The sequence below is a fragment of the Heterocephalus glaber genome, unplaced genomic scaffold (assembly GCF_053883595.1).
Source record: "Heterocephalus glaber isolate CG9 unplaced genomic scaffold, H.glaber_assembly_v1.0 deba00000809, whole genome shotgun sequence".
Taxonomy (NCBI): Eukaryota; Metazoa; Chordata; class Mammalia; order Rodentia; family Bathyergidae; genus Heterocephalus; species Heterocephalus glaber.
Window position 1 is genome coordinate 1,512,412 of NW_028258163.1, and position 19,080 is coordinate 1,531,491.

General features: G+C 42.0%; 1 protein-coding gene across 29 annotated transcripts in view; it reads left to right on the forward strand.

Moving 5' to 3' along the window:
• Tp53bp1 (tumor protein p53 binding protein 1) overlaps positions 1-19,080 on the forward strand; it is a 94,850-nt gene that overhangs the window by 54,957 nt on the left and 20,813 nt on the right. For 7 of the 29 annotated variants that reach the window (XR_002388318.2, XM_021241685.2, XM_021241681.2 and 4 more), the window contains exons 13-19: positions 3,878-3,997; positions 4,436-4,579; positions 4,749-4,952; positions 7,251-7,319; positions 8,012-8,069; positions 12,946-13,038; positions 16,105-16,588. Coding sequence is in view for 28 of the 29 variants with exons in the window: in XM_021241685.2 (XP_021097344.2) it covers positions 3,878-3,997; positions 4,436-4,579; positions 4,749-4,952; positions 7,251-7,319; positions 8,012-8,069; positions 12,946-13,038; positions 16,105-16,588 (1,172 nt within the window). In the remaining variant the exon portion in view is untranslated. The remainder of the gene's footprint in view (positions 1-3,877; positions 3,998-4,435; positions 4,580-4,748; positions 4,953-7,250; positions 7,320-8,011; positions 8,070-12,945; positions 13,039-16,104; positions 16,589-19,080) is intronic. The other 22 variants (XM_087207319.1, XM_087207317.1, XM_087207320.1 and 19 more) reach the window with 6 other exon arrangements.

Genomic DNA, 19,080 nt, shown 5'->3' on the forward strand with positions numbered 1-19,080 from the left:
CTTAGAGGATTAGTCTAAAGTAAATCATTCAGAACATTGCAAAAAGAGCAGAAAAAGGTTATCCTGTACTTAAAATGTAGTTGTTTAGTTGCTAAACTTTAAAAGAGAGTAACTTAAATTAGAATAATGTAAAAGTTAATGGTTCTTGAGTTTGAAAAGACAATGAAAGGTACAAGTTGGGTGAGTCCCTGGTTTATTCATTAGATTTCTGATACTAGAGTTAGAAGGGTACTTTTGTGTTTTATTAATAGGATTATTGATTCTAAAACATATGCTTAAATATGAGAAATGTTGAAACAGTACAGCAAGGGGAGGGGCTTGGGAGTAGGGAGAAGGGAGGGAGTAGAGAGGTGGAGTGGAGACAGGCAGGGAGAGGTAGGGTCTCTTTCATCTGTAGATGACTTGTAACCTCTGCAGACACCTATGTATGGGGAGCATCTCCTAAACCTGAAAACAGCATAGTTAAAAAGATAGCACTTGGAAGCTCAACCTTACTCAACAAAGAATAAAATTATTGCGGGTTGATGGTGTGAAAAACTAACCAGTTCAGTAAACCTTTAATTAAATCTGTAAGTGACAGTCTGTAGTAGGTTAGTAACGATCAGAAAAGCTAGATATATTTGGGGCTCTAGCTATATATGATCTTTGTTGGTTTACTTGATGGAATGTCATCCTAACTGGCTATTAATGTCAGAGGCAGACAGTTAGACTCTTTATAGTGTCACCCAATATAGAAATTCCTCTATTTTTAATTAGATGGCTTTTCATTAATTAAAATAAGTGACCAGAGCTAGGTATGGTAGAGCACGTGTATAATCCTAGCATGGGGGTGGGAGGGCTAGGGAGGTGTGGAGGGAGAGGGGAACTGAGAGAGGGAGGGAGAGAAGAACAGAGAGAGAGAACGAGAGAGAACCTGATTTTTTTAATAGAACAAATAAAACAGTGGGCTTTAAACTATACTAGAAAGTTAGGAGAAACCTTCCTGATATTAAGACTTACAGATATTGCTTTGCACTAGAATCCTTTGAAGTCCATCGTCATGAGGATAGATTCCTACACGGATGGTTGGATAGTTGCTACTAAATTTCCTTTTGATTTTTCATCCATATTTTTCTTCATCAGTTGATATGCTGACATACAACAAGCCAACCCATGATAATCTGGAAAAGTGAGAAAAGACTTGATAATTTAAATAATGTGGGAGTACTGAATGTTAGAGAACTGAGTATGTGGCAAATTCCAGTAAATGTAAAAGGATAAAGTAGTCCAGTAAATGTACTTTGCAGGATTTGAAGATAATTTGACTAGATTAATAGTGATTTTGAGGTAAGTGAACAAAAGCAGGGAAATAAGAAGGTATTTGGAGTACATTGAATGGAGGCTTCATGAACATGAATAATTTTTTTTTTTTGTACTGGAGATCGAACTCAGGACCTTGTGCTTGTGAGGCAGGTGCAGTGCCAAATCCCTGGCCCACCCCGTGAACAGGAATAATGAAAGAAAGTGGACGTATAGGCTGATACTGTATTGAATGCTGACTAAAGAGTTAGGAATTTATCTTCCAGTGAAAACCTTGTAGATTTTGATAAGGGACCAACATGTTCGAAGCCATGTTTCATAGGAAGGTTGCTTTGGTTGCAGTGTTTGGAGAGAATGGGCCTGGGGAGTAGGGGGTCCGTGAGGCAGAGACAGTGATTGTTAGGCTGTTGTGGTAGGGATGAGGCATTGGAGGCTGGATGAAGGCAGTGGCAGTGAAAATCTCAGCTTTCTGTTCAGAGATGGCAGACCTTGTAGAGCTTTCAGTGATAAAGACAGCCCCCTGTGGCATACATGCCAGAGGTTCGCCACCACGCTCTTAGGTTATAATGATGCAATCGATTAAATGGCTCTAAAATTACTTCTTTTTGGTACCAGGGATCGAACTTGGGACTTTGCACTTGCGAGGCAGGCACCGGAGCCACTAAGCTAAATCCCTGGCTCTAAAATTACTTCTAATCGTCTTACCTAGTACTCTGCAAAGGACAATCTTACCAGCAAAGAATTTTCAGTAATAGTGCTTACCTGTTATATTTGCATAAGATTTCATACAGATTTTCAGAAGTTTGGATGATCAGTTATAAGGTGGGAGATGGTCCCTGTCAAGAAAGCCATTTGGGTAGTCTTTTAACTTGGGACCTTGCACTTTTGAGGCAGGCGGCGGAACCACTGACCTAAATCCCTGGCCCCTGGGTAGTCTTTTTATTCTTGGTTCTTCCAGGAATGAAAATCCTATGAAATTGACCTTTGGAGTCAATGAGGCTTTGTGAGATGGTTTGTTTTTGTTTTTGTGATTTCTGTATCTCTTCTGAGTTCTTTGTTGGCCTAAAAGGTTTGCCTTATAAGGAGCACTGGAGAACTAATGCTTGTCTACCTGTTTCTCTTCTCTTAACTGTGGAAGATGTCTCTTCTCTGCTAGTTAAATGGATTTTGAGGCTCTCCAGTCCTACTCTTTATAGTTTCTTTAGCTGAGCATTTGTATTTTCATCCTTTATTTCCAGAGACTATTTCATTTTCCCTTTTCATCTCCTCTGTTTACTAATTCATTTTTTCTTGTAGATATAAGAGGTGTTTTTTTTTTTTGGTACCGGGGATCGAACTTGAGACCTTGCACTTGCAAGGCAGGTGGTGGAACCACTGAGCTAAATCCCCGGCCCCATAAGAGGTTTTTATTTTTGTTGTTTTGTAATTTTGAAGGAAAGAAGTACCAAGATAGTTATAAAGGTAGAATTGGAGTGGAGAAAGAAGAATGAGACAAACTATTTTCACAAGTAGTAGTGACTGGGTGTCCCAGATTATAGTTATTTTGAGTTATCTAGAAAGTAATAACAATTTTTCATATATTAAATTTAAGAGACTAGTCTTTTTTGTCCCAGATGAGTCCATTTTATTAAAGGAGATAAACAGTTAGGAAGCTAGAAAATGTGATTTTTGGCAGTTTGCTCATTCTGGTTAACAAGAACGTGGAGCAAGAACCTAGTTTAAAAAAGTCGCTTCATGTCTTGACAAATGTTTTATGTTTTTAATGATTTAAGAACAACTAATCAAAATGTGTACACTGGGAATGGTCATATGTGTAGGAGTGACTGCTGTGTAGAGATCTGAATATGGACTTTACTGCTTTGGCCTAGTGTGAGCGCTGGTCAGCAGCGCTGAACCCTGAAACTCTTAGATTTTCTAGGTTAGAACCAATGAGTATTTTGAAGTCCGTTGGCCCATGAGATCCTGTGTCAGCTCTTTGATTAGATTGTAAATTGTGCATATTCCTCTCTCTCTCTCTTTTTTTGGTGCTGGGGATCAAACTTGGGACCTTGTGCTTGTGAGGCAGGCTGCAGCACCACTGAGCTAAATCCCGGCAAATTGTGCATATTAACATCAGGTTTTCTTGGGGGAGAATCCTAGGGAGTGCTAAAGCTTACAAATGGACTGCTTGGGTTAGCCTTGTGCCAGATTGTACTGTCCAGGTCTGAAACTGTGAGACTGTCCAAATAAGTATTGCTGAGTATCCCCAGATGTGCTGTTGTAGAAACAGGTGTTCTCAGGCTCCTTTGGCCCCTTGTTCCTCGGGCCCTCCGCATTGTGGGCTTCCCCTGTCTGCCTGTCCTCTTATCCTCTGCTCTGTGTCAGACTTGTCATTGGAGCTATAAAGAGAGCAGAGACAGTGGAGGGAAGGGTTTGGAGGCCTGGTGAAGGTGATGGGAATAAGACAGAATTTGAGAGCAAAAGAAAAGAGCATTTGAAATATTTTCTTCAGTTGCCTCACTTTTGCTTATTTTATACTTCTATATGATTTGCTTTTTATCATTGTTTTGTTTTTGTTTTTTGTTTATTTTTTTTTCAGAAACCCCATTTCATTTCACTTTGCCTAAAGAAGGTGATATAATCCCACCATTGACTGGCGCAACCCCACCTCTTATTGGGCACCTAAAATTGGAGCCCAAGAGACATAGTACTCCTATTGGTGAGTGAATAAAAATGATGATATTTAAGGCAGGCATTCTGTGATGTCATTGTTAAAGGAAGTGATATTTTTAGACCTGAGGAGTTGGGCCTGACTGAGAAGGTTGATTTTTGTCTCAGAAGAGAGTTGTTGTGTTTGATTCTGTGATTTTACTCTCAGGAGATAGAATATCATGAGAGGAAAGAAAGAAAGGGTGGAGGGAAGGAAGGAGAATAATTACAAGGATTTTATCTTATTACTTGCAAAGAAGCAGAATTTGCCAAACAGTGATACAGAATTGTTTTAAAAGGATGGAGGAGAGAAGATGTCGAGTGCTATTTGTCGAGTACCCTGGCTAATCAATCAGTTTGCTGCTTGACAGGGCAAGACAATTTAGAGCCTCCTTGCCTGATGCAGCCAGTAGACTTCTACATTAACCTGTTTGTTTTCTCTAGTCAGTGCTGGGAGGTAACAGTCATGCCGCCTGGAGTCTCCTGCTACCTAAGCCTGATGCTGGCAGATGTGGGTTGGCTGAGGGCTCATGCAGCATCCTTTGTCCAGATGCAGAAGTGGATCTGAATCCTGTTGCTCCTCTAAGACCAGGTGTTAATCCTAGTTCGTAGTTGTTGGTACTTGTGACAGGATCTATCCTAGGACCCCCTTCAATCCAGCAGAGTGGTGGAGTCAAAACAGGCAAATTGATGACCTAGAGTTGCTATTTTTACGGTTTGTATTTCAGTGTTTTTTCTTTCTTCCTCCCTGCCTCTTTTAGGCATTAGCAACTATCCAGAAAGCACCATAGCAACCAGTGTTGTCATGTCTGAAAGCATGGTAGAAACCAACGATGCCATACATGGGAGTGAAAAAGGGGATTCTGGGGCTGCCCCAGAAGTGGATGAGAAACTGTGTCTAAGAATGAAATTGGTCAGCCCTGAAACAGAGGCCAGTGAAGAGTCTTTGCAATTTAGCCTGGAAAGTAAGTTTTATTTTATATTAATCTTGGGTGATTAGTAGCTCCAGGTCATCTGGAAAGTATCAGTTATCTTTTCCTGAGAGTTTTTTTTTTTTTTTTTTTTTGGTTCCGGGGATCGAACTCGGGTCCTTGTGCTTGCGCAGCAGGCGCCGGAACCACTATGCTAAATCCCCGGCCAGTATCAGTTATCTTTTAATGATTGTTACTTTTATAACTATAAAAATGTATGTAGGTTTCATTCATTGGTTTTTGGTTAGTCCCTGTCATATTACTGAAGACACTCAATTTTATATTCTTGTTTTCACTTGTGTCTCCAAGTTAAACCTGTGTCTCTATTAAGTAATTGGTTTTCATATACAGAAGTAGTTCAGAAGAGAGTAGAAAATTTAGGGTGATTTTCAGCGTAGATTTATGTTGACTTTTCCATGTGAATTGCAAGTTGTTCAGTGGATACTGCTAGAATACAGAGAAGGCACACGGAGGTGATAGTAGGCACCAAAGCCTTTTACATTGTGCTGAGAAGCTGAAGGGCTTGAGGTAGGGGAATTACAGGATCTTCCTTGCTTCCTTTTTTATTTTTTATTTTTTATTTTTTTGGCACCAGGGATCGAACTCAGGACTTTGCACTTGCTAAACAGGTGTGGCGACACTGAGCTAAATCCCGGGCCCCTGGTTTGCTTCTTTAAAAGGAAGGAAACTTTGTGTTAAAATTTGGTGCTTTTGTGCATGGTGATTATATTCTTTGTATAGTCCACTTCCTGTTCTTCTGTCTAGCCAAGTTCTACTCCGTCTTTAACCATGAAGAGGGTTTGATAATGGGCTTGGAGATGAGGGAGTGAATTTGAGGTAAATGAAGCAGTCAGAACCATGGGGCTGGCTGAATGTGGAAATAAGAGGGAAGGGAAATATAGGGCAACTTCTTACAAATACTGTCCGATCTTATTGTCATAAAAATGCTCTAAAGTAGGCACTCAGATTTCCAGTTATTCATTTATTTATTTATTTACTTTTGGTACTGGGGATCGAACTCGAGTCCTTGCACTTGCGAGGCAGGCGCTGGAACCACTGAGCTAAATCTCCGGCTCTCCGTTTTATTGATAGAAAACATGCTGAATGGTTTTTAAGTTACATGCCTAAGGTCACAGTGATTGGGCAGATGTGGAGCTGGAATTTGAGTCATATCTAATTGTAAAACTTGTAAGTTCTCTACTAGGTGGTGTGTAAATGCTGTTTAAGGAAGTTTGAAGAGGAAGGAGTCTTGTAAAAGAGGTTGGAAAGGAACATTCAGTGAGGAGAAGCTGGGGTAGTAGGAAGCCTAGGGAATGGAGAGATAAAAGGAGATGACACTGTCAGATGTAGGAGCCCCGGTCTAGTGAGATATGTCTGAAAATGGACCTTGGATTTGGCGGGTGAATCCATTTGGCAACTTTAGCAAGAACCATTTCAATGTAGTGGTTAGGGTGGAAGCTGTACCAAAGATAATTGAGAAATGGGCAGAAGGAGTAGAAGAGGCAGCAAACAGACTTTCAAGAATTTATGTGAGAGGGGCCAGGGATTTAGCTCAGTGGTTCTGGCACCTGCCTCACAAGTGTGAGGTCCTGAGTTCGATCTCCAGTACCGAAAAAAAAAAAGAATTTATGTGAGAAAGGAAGAGAAAATATGACAAGTTAGAGGGAAATACAAGGTTAAAGGATAATTTGTTTTTAGTTGTGAGAGGCCTGAGGAAGTTTACAGACTAAAGAAAGGATCCAAGAGAGGGATAGGTTAAAGGTGAGGGAATAGGAGAAGGAGTTGATGAATCCTATTTCTGAGACCAAAGAAAATGATTTTAGCCAATAAATTTTGAACTCTTACTATATGCCAGGCACTTTATGTGTATAGCTATTAAGTCTCATAACAAACCTGTGAAATAGATCTTATCATCCTTATTTTACAGAAGAGGAAACGGAGGCACAGGAAGGTTAACTATCTTCCCTAGGGTCACACAGCTAGAGTAGCCTGGATTCAAATCTGGGCAGGCTGGTTCCAAAACTAGAATTTCATTTTGCTTCTCAGTGCTCTTTGATTAGGAATTGAAGTATTTCATGGTTCTAGCCTTATCTTCTTGGGAATAAAATGGATTCTTGAGAGAATGTGTGGTGCCTTTAAATCTTGAATTCTTTAGATCTGAAATTATAATTGGGAAGGCTAGATGGAGCTGAATGTTAGGGTTGTCCCGTCAGTAAGTAGTAGCACCTTGTCCAATACTAGGAGCTCTGTAGTCACACAAATAGGAGGTTGGCTCTGTTTTATCTCTTTCAGGTGAGGAGACTGAGACTCAAAGTGACAACATAGTTTACACTCAGGTTGGACTCCTGAGTGTGGGGCCAGGTATGAGCTGGGTTTCTCTTCAGAACTGGTGCTCTAACCCTGACCTTCACCTGCCTCCTGGATGGGCTGTTTAACCTTGTGGCGAGTCACAAGGGTTTTAAATGTTTAAAACTGTTTAAGTTATTTTTTCTAAGATTGGAATAAATGGTGAACAAATTTTAATTTGGCATTGCTATGAAAATATAGTAGTCTTTTCAGTGTCATCCTTACTTTGCTGGTTGTTCTTTCTTGGAAATATGTCTTATTTTTCAGATAAGTGTCCTAAAGCACTTTGGGAAAAACTTAGGGACCTTCTGTTTCTAGGTGTTCCTAAAATCTTACTCATTTTATCAAAAATTTTAAAAATTTCTTTAGAAATTTTAATTTAAACTTTATTTTGTATTTTCTTATGTAGTTAAAAAATATCTTTTATGTGGAGAGGCTTAATTTTAATTTAAAAAGTTACTGTTTAATAATTTAGTGTATTTCAGGCCAAATTGACTTGTTTCTTATAGAAAACTTGAAAGAAAATTAATTGGTGGAAATGAAAAAAACTAGTACTGTTAAACTATACAAAATCTGTTTATGTTCATTGATTAGTTTTACTATCTCTGCTTCTTTTTGTTACTTGTTGAAAATGCAGAGAAGCGTGAAGGTTTTAGGCGTGACGCTACCCAAACTGTCTCCCTTTCCTTGCTTTTGTTTTCATTCAGAGCCTGCAACCGGGGAGAGAAGAAATGGTTCTACTGCTGTTGCCGAGGCTGTTGCCAGGTAACCAGAGCTGGTGTCTGTTTCAAGGAGTTTAATCCAGAGCCACTGGTAATGAGGGGAAGATGCTTTACCATCAGAAGAAAAACTTAACGAAAATTCCAGCACACAGGGTTTAGCAGTGCATTAATCAGTAAAGCTTTGGCCTTTAAAACTCAGTGAGTGCTCACAAAACTCCTGAGTGCTCTTTCCCTCCTGCTGAGTCTGAGGCCGCTGTGGGGAGGAAACAGGACATAGCCAGAGGTGGCTGTGGACCCTGCTCCTTCCACGTCCCACACTCAACCACAGCTGCCAGCTCTTTCTGAAGACCAAGCTGAGTTTATACTTTTGCTTTGTCACGAATGCTGTAATGCTTTGAAAGCCTTACCCCTGCTGACTGAGCTTTTGGTGGTGGAACTTTGCCATCTGGTGGCTCATTTGTTTTTGGCCTGAGCTGGCCAGCATGGATGCACTTGCAACAGTTGGTGCATTCCAGGCAAGGGCTCTTACATCACATGCCAGGCAGGTACTATGAATACCAGCGGCTGGAGTGCTGCGAGGACAGCTGACAGGGTATGTGCCCCACTTCACAGGGTGTACCCTGTCGAGATCCGGCCACTGGTTTTAATTCAGGAGTGGAAATTTACTGCAGCCGAATCTTTAAATGTTTAAACAAATCTGGATTTTTAAGCCTGGTGTGGTGGCATATCCTTGTAATCCCAGCATTTGAGAAGCTGAGGCAGGTGGATTGCACTTTGAGTGTAGCCGGGGCAACTTAGTGAGACCCTGTCTCAAAATAAAAAATAAAAAAGGGGTGGGAATGTAGCTCAGTATGAAGCCCCTGGGTCCAATCCCCAGCACCCAAAGAAACAAAACAAAACAACAACAAAAAAAGAAATTCGGATTTTTAAAAATAAAAATTTCAATTTCAAGTGAAACATGTCTGTGGACTAAATTTGACCTCATTTGTAAGTTTCTGACTCTTCTCAAGCCTTTGATGTGTTCTTAGCCATGCCCTAGATTAGTTTCTGGGCTCTTGCATTTTTTTTTTCTTTTTGGTACCGGGCATCAAACTCGGGACCTTGTGCTTTCAAGGCAGGCAGCAGAACCACTGAGCTAAATCCCTGGCCCAAGGCTCTTGCATTTTTAATTTGAAAAATAACTACCTTAGGTTCTTTTTTCAGTAAGGATCCCCCACTCCAATAAACCCAGGGTTTTGTGCACATGAGGTAAGTGCTCTGCCACTAAGCCATGCTGCGTGCCCAGAGGCCCTCGGTGATGTATGGACCCAACAAGTTACCAAGGTGGAGTTTGCTTCTGATCTGTGTGGCGTTAGCAGAGCTATGTGCCAGGCACTTGTTAATTAAGTCTGTATGTGTGCACATTAAGAGGGAACAGAATATGCTGCTGAAACTTCCTGAACCCTGAGGGCAGACTGTGGGAGGAGAAAATAAGAAGAAACTTGAGCAGAAGGTTAGGATGGTGGATCATGGAATGAATAAAATTCATCAGTGCTGGGCTTGGTGGTACATTCCTATAATCCCAGGTATTTAGGAGACTGAGGCAGGAGGATTGCAAGTTCAAGGCCAACCTGGGCAACACAGTAAGATTGCATTTCAAAAAGAAAACAAAGCAAAACAATTTAAAGTTGGAGATACACCTTAGTAGTAGAGTGCTTGCCTAGCATATTAAAAACATTGATGGTATTGTGAAGCGAATTTTATGTATAAGAATCTATATTTAAAATTTTTGACGTTCATTTTTATTGTTGGATTCATTGTAAGAAATCATTTAAAGGTGTTAGAATATTATAAAAGATCATTTTTCGTTTGGATTTAGATGAAGCTTGTGTGTGTGTATGTGTGTGTTTGTGTGTGTGTGTGTGTGTGTGTGTGTGTGTACTGGGGATCAAACGCAGGGCTTTCACATTGAGCTACATCCTAAGCACTTTTTTATTTCTTCCTTTTGAGAGGGGTTTTACCAAATTGCCCAACTTAGGCCTAAACTTGAACTCCTCCTCCCTCACCCTCCCAGAGCACTGGGATTACAAGTGTGTTCCACACCTGTTTTAGGTGATGCTTTTAAGTATTGTGTGTAAATGGACTCAGTTCAGATTACTTGGTGTAACCCCTTTTCTCATTTTACTGTGGGAGGTTTCAAGTGTATATAGAAGTTGGGAGTAGCATATTGGGTTGCCGTTTTTCAGAAATTATCAACTGATGGCTGGTCTGGGTTCATTTATAAATACTTCGAACCAGCCCTTCCCCTTAATTATTTTGAAGATATTTTATTTATGTAAATACTTCAGGGTGTCTCTAAAAGATAAGGATTCTTTTTTTTTCTCTTCTGGTATTGGAAATTGAATTCAGGACCTTGTGCTTGAGGCAGGCTCAGAGCCACTGAGCTAAATCCCTGACCCAAGGATTCGAATTTTAAAATTTAACCACATTACTATTAATCAAATCTTCAGTGTTCAAATTTCTCTGCCTCCAACATTTTTTACAGTGCCTGAATCAAGATCCAGATAAGTCTACCCATTGCATTTGATTGCTGTGTCTACCTAAGACTTGTTAAAGTCACACAGTCCTGTACCATAACCCCATTACCTATTCAGGGAACTCGTTATCTGCCTTCTTGTATTCTACATTCTGATTTTCCTTATAGTATACTTTTCTACCTTATCCCAGTGAGTCTTCCTTGTAAGTTTGTGTTATGTTAATTTGAAACGCATGTAAAGAATTTGCATTTTTTAATGTAATGGTAGCAAAGTTTTATTAAACTGCAGAGTGAGTTTGGGCTAAGTAAAAGTAGGAAAAGACGTTATACCCTACAGCGTACACATGCAAGAGGGAACACAGTGTCAAAATACTCAATGTGGGCTGTTCACACCTCGGGCTGATGGCAGATCTAGGCTGTCCTATCGAAAATCTGTTCAAGTTCTCATGAGAACTCCAGGGAGCTGGGGATTTAGTTCAGTGGCTCAGTGGTTCCGCTGCCTGCCTCACAAGTGCAATGACCCCAGTTTGATCCCTGGTACCAAAAAACAGAAAAAAAATGTCTATATGCCGGGGGGGGGGGGGGGACAGGACTGTTCTGTGCATGTGTGACACCTACTTCTCCAGCCACACCCTAATCTGTCACATTTCCTCCTGAGAGACACAAATCCCCATAATTCTTTGTGGAGTGCTGAGGGAGCAGAGGTCCCTGTCTTTTGTAGCTTCTTCCAGCTGGAAAGGGCTGTAGACTTTACCCACTGGGGATTTTGTGCTCTCTAGCTACCTTGGGGCATTGTGGTTCACTGGTTGGGTTGATGAAAAGAACCTGTCAAAGAGTTAGTGTTAAGCTGTCTGTTCAATAGGAGAAAAAAAGTAACTGTACTGTTAGGTTGAGCATGAGGAACCCAAATATGAGGAGCAGGTCAGATTTCCATGTTTCTTGTGGAGGACAGGGTATGGCAAAGAGGGTGGTTAGATAAATTATTGAGAACCTGAGAGCCATATCCTTAGCAAGATTATTCACATAATGGATCTGATTAAAAACAGAAGCCTCAATACAGGTGTCCATTTAAACTGTGGTGGATTAGGGTCATTAGTGACTATTTATCTGTTCCCGGAGCAATACTGCAGTCTTGCTTTCTGAAGAGGAGTCTCAGGTCTTCCAGTGGTTCTCAGGAATAGCTTTCTTCTTAGTCCTGTGAAAATTTTAGTGACCATTTCCCATGTAGGATTTTTTTTTTTGGTACCAGGGATTGAACTTGGGACCTTGCACATGTAAGGCAGGCGGCAGAACCACTGAGCTAAATCCTCAGCCCTCCCATGTAGAATTTTTAAAGCTTGTCGTTACGTCTTTTGAGGAAGGACCAGAATGGTTCCTCAGGAACTAGGAGTAAGGCCCTAAAGTCTTGGGGAGCTGTAGGGCTGCCCTTCTTGCTTCCCTATCAGCCTTTTGATTTCCCAAGGAGACTTCAAACATATGTTTTTAGGATCCCTTGCAACGAATGACAGCAATCTGCTTGGAAAGATAAACTACCTCTAAGAGTTGTAGAATTTCATGCTCGTGTTTTACAGATGATTGGTTGTTACCAAGCTTCTTCTTTCCAGATTGCTACATGCGCATGTAGCACCAGAAAGGCATATTTGGAGTCTATATAGTTACATAGCTTCTTGCCTTTTCCTCATACAGATATCTATGCCCAAGTAAGAGCTATGAGCTCTGCTTTTTGAGCAGAGGTCCCTGGAAGGGGAAGGGGTTTTGTTTCAGTGATGTGTTGCAAACTGACAACTGCACACATCCATCAGTGAACCACAGTTCCTCAGGGTTTTGAAGGGGCATGTCACTGATATCCTGCCTGTTTGCACAGGTCTGGGATCACTTGTTCACAAGAGTGGCTAACTTATGAGCCTGCTTTTCCTGGCTGGCTAAACCAAATATGTTACTGGGTTTTTGGGTGCTGGAGTCTCCTTCTGGAGGTGGTTTCTAGGTTTTTTCTGTCCTGGGAAAAGAATTGGTCAAGACAAGCCTGAATGGCAGCAAAATTTTATTGAAGAAATAGGCTCTGCAGAGTGAGTTTGGACCAAGTAAAAGTAGGAAAAGAAGTGTACCCTACATCATGAGGGTGGGCTGCCATGCAAGAGGGAACACAGTGGCCAAGAATTTGCATTTTGATGTAAGGTAGTTTGTAATTTGGGATGAAGAAAGAGGGGTTCTCTTTGTTTGTTTGTTTGTTTTGTGTGTGTCAGGGATCGAACTTGGGACCTTGTGCTTGCAAGAGAGGTGCCAGAACCACTGAACTAAATCCCTGGCCCCTAAGGGGGTTCTCTTTGTACCTGAGAGACAAATGTGCAGAAGTACTGTACCTTTCTACATTCACACAGCATATTGCTTTCATGTCTTACCTTAGTCCCCAGAAGACTGTGTCTGTGTTTAGCTGTATCTGTGAAGTCCGACAAGAAGAGATGGCTCAAGGTGAGGATCTCCCCTCTGCCTCCGTCAGGTGAGCATTATTTTCATCATATCTTTTGGGCTCCATTGACTCATAAAATGCTAGATACCAGCATCTAGTACGTATTGCTGCTGTCTTATGAGCTACCATAGGCTAGGAAGCATATGAGCAACAAATCTATTTCTTCCAGTTGTAGAGTCTGGGAAGTCTTAGATTAAAGTGTTAGCAGATTTGATGATGTAGTGAGGGCCTGCTTCCTGCATGGGAGACCTCTGAGGTCTTTTTAGGGTGCTGATCACCTCCCAAAGGCCCTACCTCTTCATATCATCACCTTAGGGATTAGGATTTAAGTTACTAGTTTTGGGTGGGAGCAAATGTTCAGTCTGGCATGAGGTAAAAATGTGTAAATTTGTTTAAAGGTGTAATACAATGGTAGTTGAATTCTTGAAATCATGACGCAGCTGGAGTAGTGTCTTGTGTCTGTAATTCCAACAGTTGGGAGGCTGAGGCAGGACGAGATCACTGTTGAGTTCTAGGTCTCCAACTCATGGAACAATCTTGTCCCTTTTTGCTTTAATTCACCTTCATTATTGCGTAGCCGTTGATATGTTAGGTGTTCTAAAGATTCAAACATGAATATTCAGGTTTTTTATAGAAGGTGAATGTAATCTCCTTAATTGTTTTGTCATATATAGCTAATGTCAACTGTGCTTCTGCTCGATGAGTTCCATGTATGATCATTTATAAATTTTGTGCCAGGCAGGTGTTTCTCGTTCATCTTGTGGTGATTATGTTCTTGCCTTTTTTTATTGGATCATATGTCCTCATACAGCTGAGGTTCCTGAGGTTCAGCTAGAACTTTATTCCAATACCTCTTCAATCTCCTCTTCTGGTGAACTGAGCCAAACAATATCAAGATCTCCAAAACGTCTCCCTTTCTCTCCTTCATCAAGATCCAGAGCAGGGCGATAGCCTCACAGAGCTCTTTATGCTTTCTGTCCTCTGCCTTGGCAGGATGCATTGCTGAGAACAAGGGCTCCTCCCAGCCTCCCATTCTCTGACCATATGTGGAAGCTTGTTTCTGTGCCCCCTCATTTTCAGGGTGTATCTCATTTTGTGTCTTGTAAACTGTGACACTCAAATCTGAAAGGTAGGGGCCGGGGATTTAGCTCAGTAGTTCACTGCCTGCTTCGCAAGCACAAGGTCCTGAGTTTGATCCCCAGTACCAAAAAAAAAAACCCAGAGAAACAAACTGAGAGGTATTCTCGATATGTGCTCTTAGCATGCTCAGTTCAGAATGGGTTTCTTTTATCTGTATTCTAGCTATTTACATGTAGTTTGTGTTTTATTTAATTTCAGTAGGTTTTTGGTTTTATTGAGCACTTGTTTTCGTATTAAGCTCCATGTTGGGTGTTTTAAGTATAAAGATGAGTATGAAGAATTTCTGTGTGTAACTTCTTTTTTTTTTTTGGTACTGGGGATCGAACTCAGGACCTTGTGGTTGTGAGGCAGGTGGCAGCACCACTAAGCTAAATACCTGGCCCTCTCTGTGTAAAACTTCTTATTTGGAGCTAGCTTAGGTCTTCAAAAAAATTTTTTTTGAATATTTTAATCAGTATGTTTGAAATATTGTTATAGCAACATATAATTAGCATAGAAAGTTATTAATGAGATACTTTACATTTTTTATACTAAGTCTTTGAAGTGTACTATGCATTTAAGCTTACAGCATGTCTCAGGATGCACTGCCCATGTATCACACGGTCAGCAGTCCCTACCCAGTCAATGGCTGCTGACTTGGACAGTGTAACTTAGGAAGCCTGCCTTCTTACACTAGAGATTTTTTTATTTTTTATTTTTTGGGTACCGAAGATCAAACTCAGGACCTTGCACTTGGAAGGCAGGCGTGGCGCCTAAATCCCTGGCCCAGTCTAGAGAATTATTAAAGATATTGAAACCCTGGGCACCTTAGATTTGTTTTGTAGCAGACATTCATCAAATACTTGTGGGATAAATAAATTACTGCTCCCCAGTGGAACTGATTAGCAGAAATGGGCTGTTTTGAGTACTATCTTTAAGGTACCAAGTCACTTTGAAATGTGGATACACTCCTGCAGTGCAGTTAGCAAAACCAGAATCCCACCTGCATCTTTCTCCTTTAAAGATTAGATTTCTTTTTCTAAAGTGATTTGTTAGTTGGGGACAGACAGTACCTATGCTGCTAGAAGTAAGTTAAGAAATGTTAGAACCATTCAAGAAGCCAAATGAGACCTCACGACCTAATTGATCCTTTTCAAAGTAGATCTCTAAGGTGCCTTTCATTGCTTGTGACTTTAGTGATGGCTTTCATCTTACAGTTCTTCATTTCCCGTGTCAGGGTTCATCGCTAACACTGGAGAGAAGTTTCGTGACTATTTTACCATCATGGTGGAGTGGTCCTGGTGCCATTATTTTTTCACAGGAGTGAAGTTTTGAGAGGCCTCAAAAGTGATAGCCTTAGTCACCTTGAGTAGCTCTTTATGTTATTTTATTTTTATTTTTATTTTTTGGGTACTGGGGATCGAACTTGGGACCTTGCGCTTTCAAGGCAAGCGCTGGAACCACTGAGCTAAATCCCTGGCCCTCTTTATGTTATTAAAAGTGTTAAAATATGGTTTCCCTTTGCCATTATTTATTCACCTCCTTCCCTTTTATTTTGGTACCAGGGATCGAACTCGAGTCCTTGCGCTTGCGTACCCTCCTTCCCTTTTGACAAGGTCTTTTAGTCCACTTGATCCATTTTCTGTTGCTAGTAACACAGGACCACAAACCAGGTAAATTATGAAGAAGAGAGCTTTATTCTGGCTCACAGTTCTGTTCTGAAGCCATGTGTGCACCTGTGGCGGCAGCCGCCTCCTGCAGAGTCCAAGGGCAGAAAGAGCGGGATGTGCATCAGCTCTGGTCTTCCCTAGTGGCACCAGCATTCACTCCTGGCTTCTGCCCTCATGAGCTTATCGAATCCTGTTGACCTTCCAAAGGCTCCACCTGTACTGCCTCAGCACAGTGCACAGTAAATTTGACCATGAGCTCCAGAGGGGATAAACCATATTGAAAATATAACACGTGTTTTACTTTCAGAGGGAACTTGCTTCATTATCCAAGTACTCAAGAAGAAGAGAAGAAAGCAAAATTAGAGGGTGACCACAGGATCAGGCAGAGTGAACAACCCGTGAAGACAGTTAGTCTTCTCGAGGACCCCGAGTCTCCTGCCTCCCAGCAGACAGTCTCACAGGGCCTGTCCAGCCCACGAGGAGAAGTGACAGAGACAGACACGCAGGAAGGCCAGCAAGAAGAACGGGATGCCCATCAGGAAGAGCCCAGTAAGGCCACGATTGAAAGGCCCACCCAAAACAACGTTGGAATCCAGACCCTGGAGCATTCCCTCTGGGTCCCAGAAACTATTTCTGCAGCAACCCAGACTGTCAAGAATGTATGTGAGCAGGGCACCAGCACAGTAGACCAGAGCTCGGGGAAGCAAGATGCCATGGTGCAGACTGAAAGGGGCAGTGATGAGAAGCCTGTTGGTGCCCCTGGGGATGACACAGAGTCACTCCACAGCCAGGTGAGAACACACTGAGCGACTGCAAAACTAAGTTGTAACACTTCTACTGAGTGCCAACTCTTGAGAGTTTTGTGTAGAATAGAGGATAGAAGATAAAAGCACTTTATCCAGGCTAGAGATAGGGTAGTGAAAATGACAGCAACACAGTCGATAGTCTTTTAGGGAAAATGGAGTAGTGGTAGAGTCAAATGGGGCTTCACCAGGAAAGAAAGCCTAACTTGTGTAGTCTTCCACACTTGAGTCTTTTCCTTCTGCCACCATTTCTTGTCTCCCTTCTGGGAGCTACAATCACCTCTCCCCCTCTATTTGACCATTGCTCCTGGGATCCTAGGCAGCAGAAAGCAAAGGACAAAGAAGAGGACAGGCCAGGGTCACTGGGGACTGCAGAAGAGCAGCTGAGACAGACAGTGAGGCCAGAGGAAGAGCAGCCCCGGGGACAGAGTGAGGAAGTGTGGGTATTGGGGTAGTAAAATGCAGGTAGGTTAGGGGGAAGGACAGTAAGGACAGGGATGTGCTAATAAATAAGTGGAAGTTCACATATGGCATCAGCTGGCATTGGGATCCATGGCAGAGAAAATCGCCTATTTTGATTGTTCTGGTAGATCATCTCCACTCACTCACTGTCTGCCCGGGAAGTTTTCCCTAATGATGTGCCTCTTGTTCTGATTATCCAAGTTAAATTTGTAGAACACATTTCCTACCTGTTGAACACCTGTGATACATCATCAGTGTGCTTAAGATGGTCCAACCTGTGAGGTTGGTGTTATTATTCCAAGCTGAAAAGAGGTTAAAGAACTTGCACAAGATTTTGCCGTCAGTATGTGGCCGAACTGGATTTTGAGCTCAATGTGTCTGACTTCAGCATCGCTATTCTTTTCGCTGTGGTCTCTCACTCTTCTGTTTTTAAATCCTGGCCCATTTATGTTTTGCTGTTACCTCGGCCTCTCCAGGAACTGCAGAGGTGTGTCTGTGTATGCCTTTCATAGCAAAAAGTCCCAGAGAGCTGAGGGTGCCAATTTGGGATTCTTTAGGCTTAGACCCCATTTCGCTTCTGTTTATTTTCATCTTTAAAGTATTTGTATTTTGCCACCCATCACTTTGGTTTCTCTACTTTGGTAAAAAAGAGTTAAACTTGGTATCACATACAGCATCCAAGTGGGAGACGCCTGATTTTCTTTGCTTTTACCTCCTCTCTTCTCTTGCTGTAAAATGAGGTCTGAGTCTCTGCTCATCATCAGGCTGAGAGGAGCAGTAGAGCCCGAGGCTTTGGCGCTGCACTGCTTCGCCAGGGTGTTGGAGAGAGCACGGGGCAAGGTGTGCGGAGTGCTCGGCACAGGCCCCAGCACCTGGTTAAGGCTCAAAATAACTTTGCTGGGGCTGCTCCCTGCTGATGGTTGTTACAGTTGATACCGCTATCACCGTAACGCCACAGAGCTGTACATTTAAAAGGAGTCAGTTTATGTCATACAGATTTTACCGCAGTTAAAAAAATTACAGATGGTGTGTAGGAATTGGTGCGCCGCTGTCTTTTGAAGAGTGGCTGGGAAGTGAGAATGGCTGTATGGAGGTTCTCCGACTTCAGTGCTTTCTTTTGTCCTTGTGCAATGATGGGGCTCAGGCCAGGGCCTTAGAAAAGCATAGGCTTCCCACTTGGATGTTCCTTCAATTTTCATTTCATGGGTGGAGTGTGTGGAATCATGTTTGCTAGCGAGGGAGAGTGTGATTTTTATCTTCATGTTTTCTTCCACTGATAGTGACAGGATCGTAGAGTTATGTAACCTTGCAGAGACTTCTTTTCAGAAGACTGAAGAGAGTCAGCATGGATATCGTTTTCTGTCTTCTTCCCCTTTTTTCCTGTCTTCTTGTCAGGAAGCGTCCCTCTTGGAGTGGGCCCTTGTACGGCTGTGGTAATGGGAATTACAGAGTGGCTTCTTGGCTGCATTTCCAGGGTGTGTGAAGCAGAGACTGCTTAGCCCCCGTGATGCAGGCAGAAGTAGGCTGTGCACAAGCAGGCCGGGCCCCATGCCTCTGATGGGTGGCGCCTGTGACTGAAGGTCACTGGAGGGTGGCAGGCCTATTCTCTGAACACTTGCTGGCCAGAGTCGGATGGATTGAACCGTGGAGTGCCAAGCACTTCTCCAGCACATATTTCTTTAAATTTTATTTTGAGATAAGGATTCACTAAGTTGCCTAGGCTGGCCGCCCTCAAACTTGTAATCTTCCTACTTGGCTGGCTTCTTGAGCAGCTGGGATTGCAGGCATGCACTACTGTGCCTGGTTAGAAGTATTTTAAGGGATTGGTTGAGTAAGAATGCATATTTTTAAATTTTATTTATTATCTATTCACATAATTCATATATCTCCATTTTAGCAGATATTTCACCACAAGTGGAATTGGAGTGGGGTTTATTTGGGTAATTTGAAAGTTTTAGGTAAATTACTACCACATTGTCAAGAGAAACAGAGAATTACAGTGGTATGTATAGTTCTTA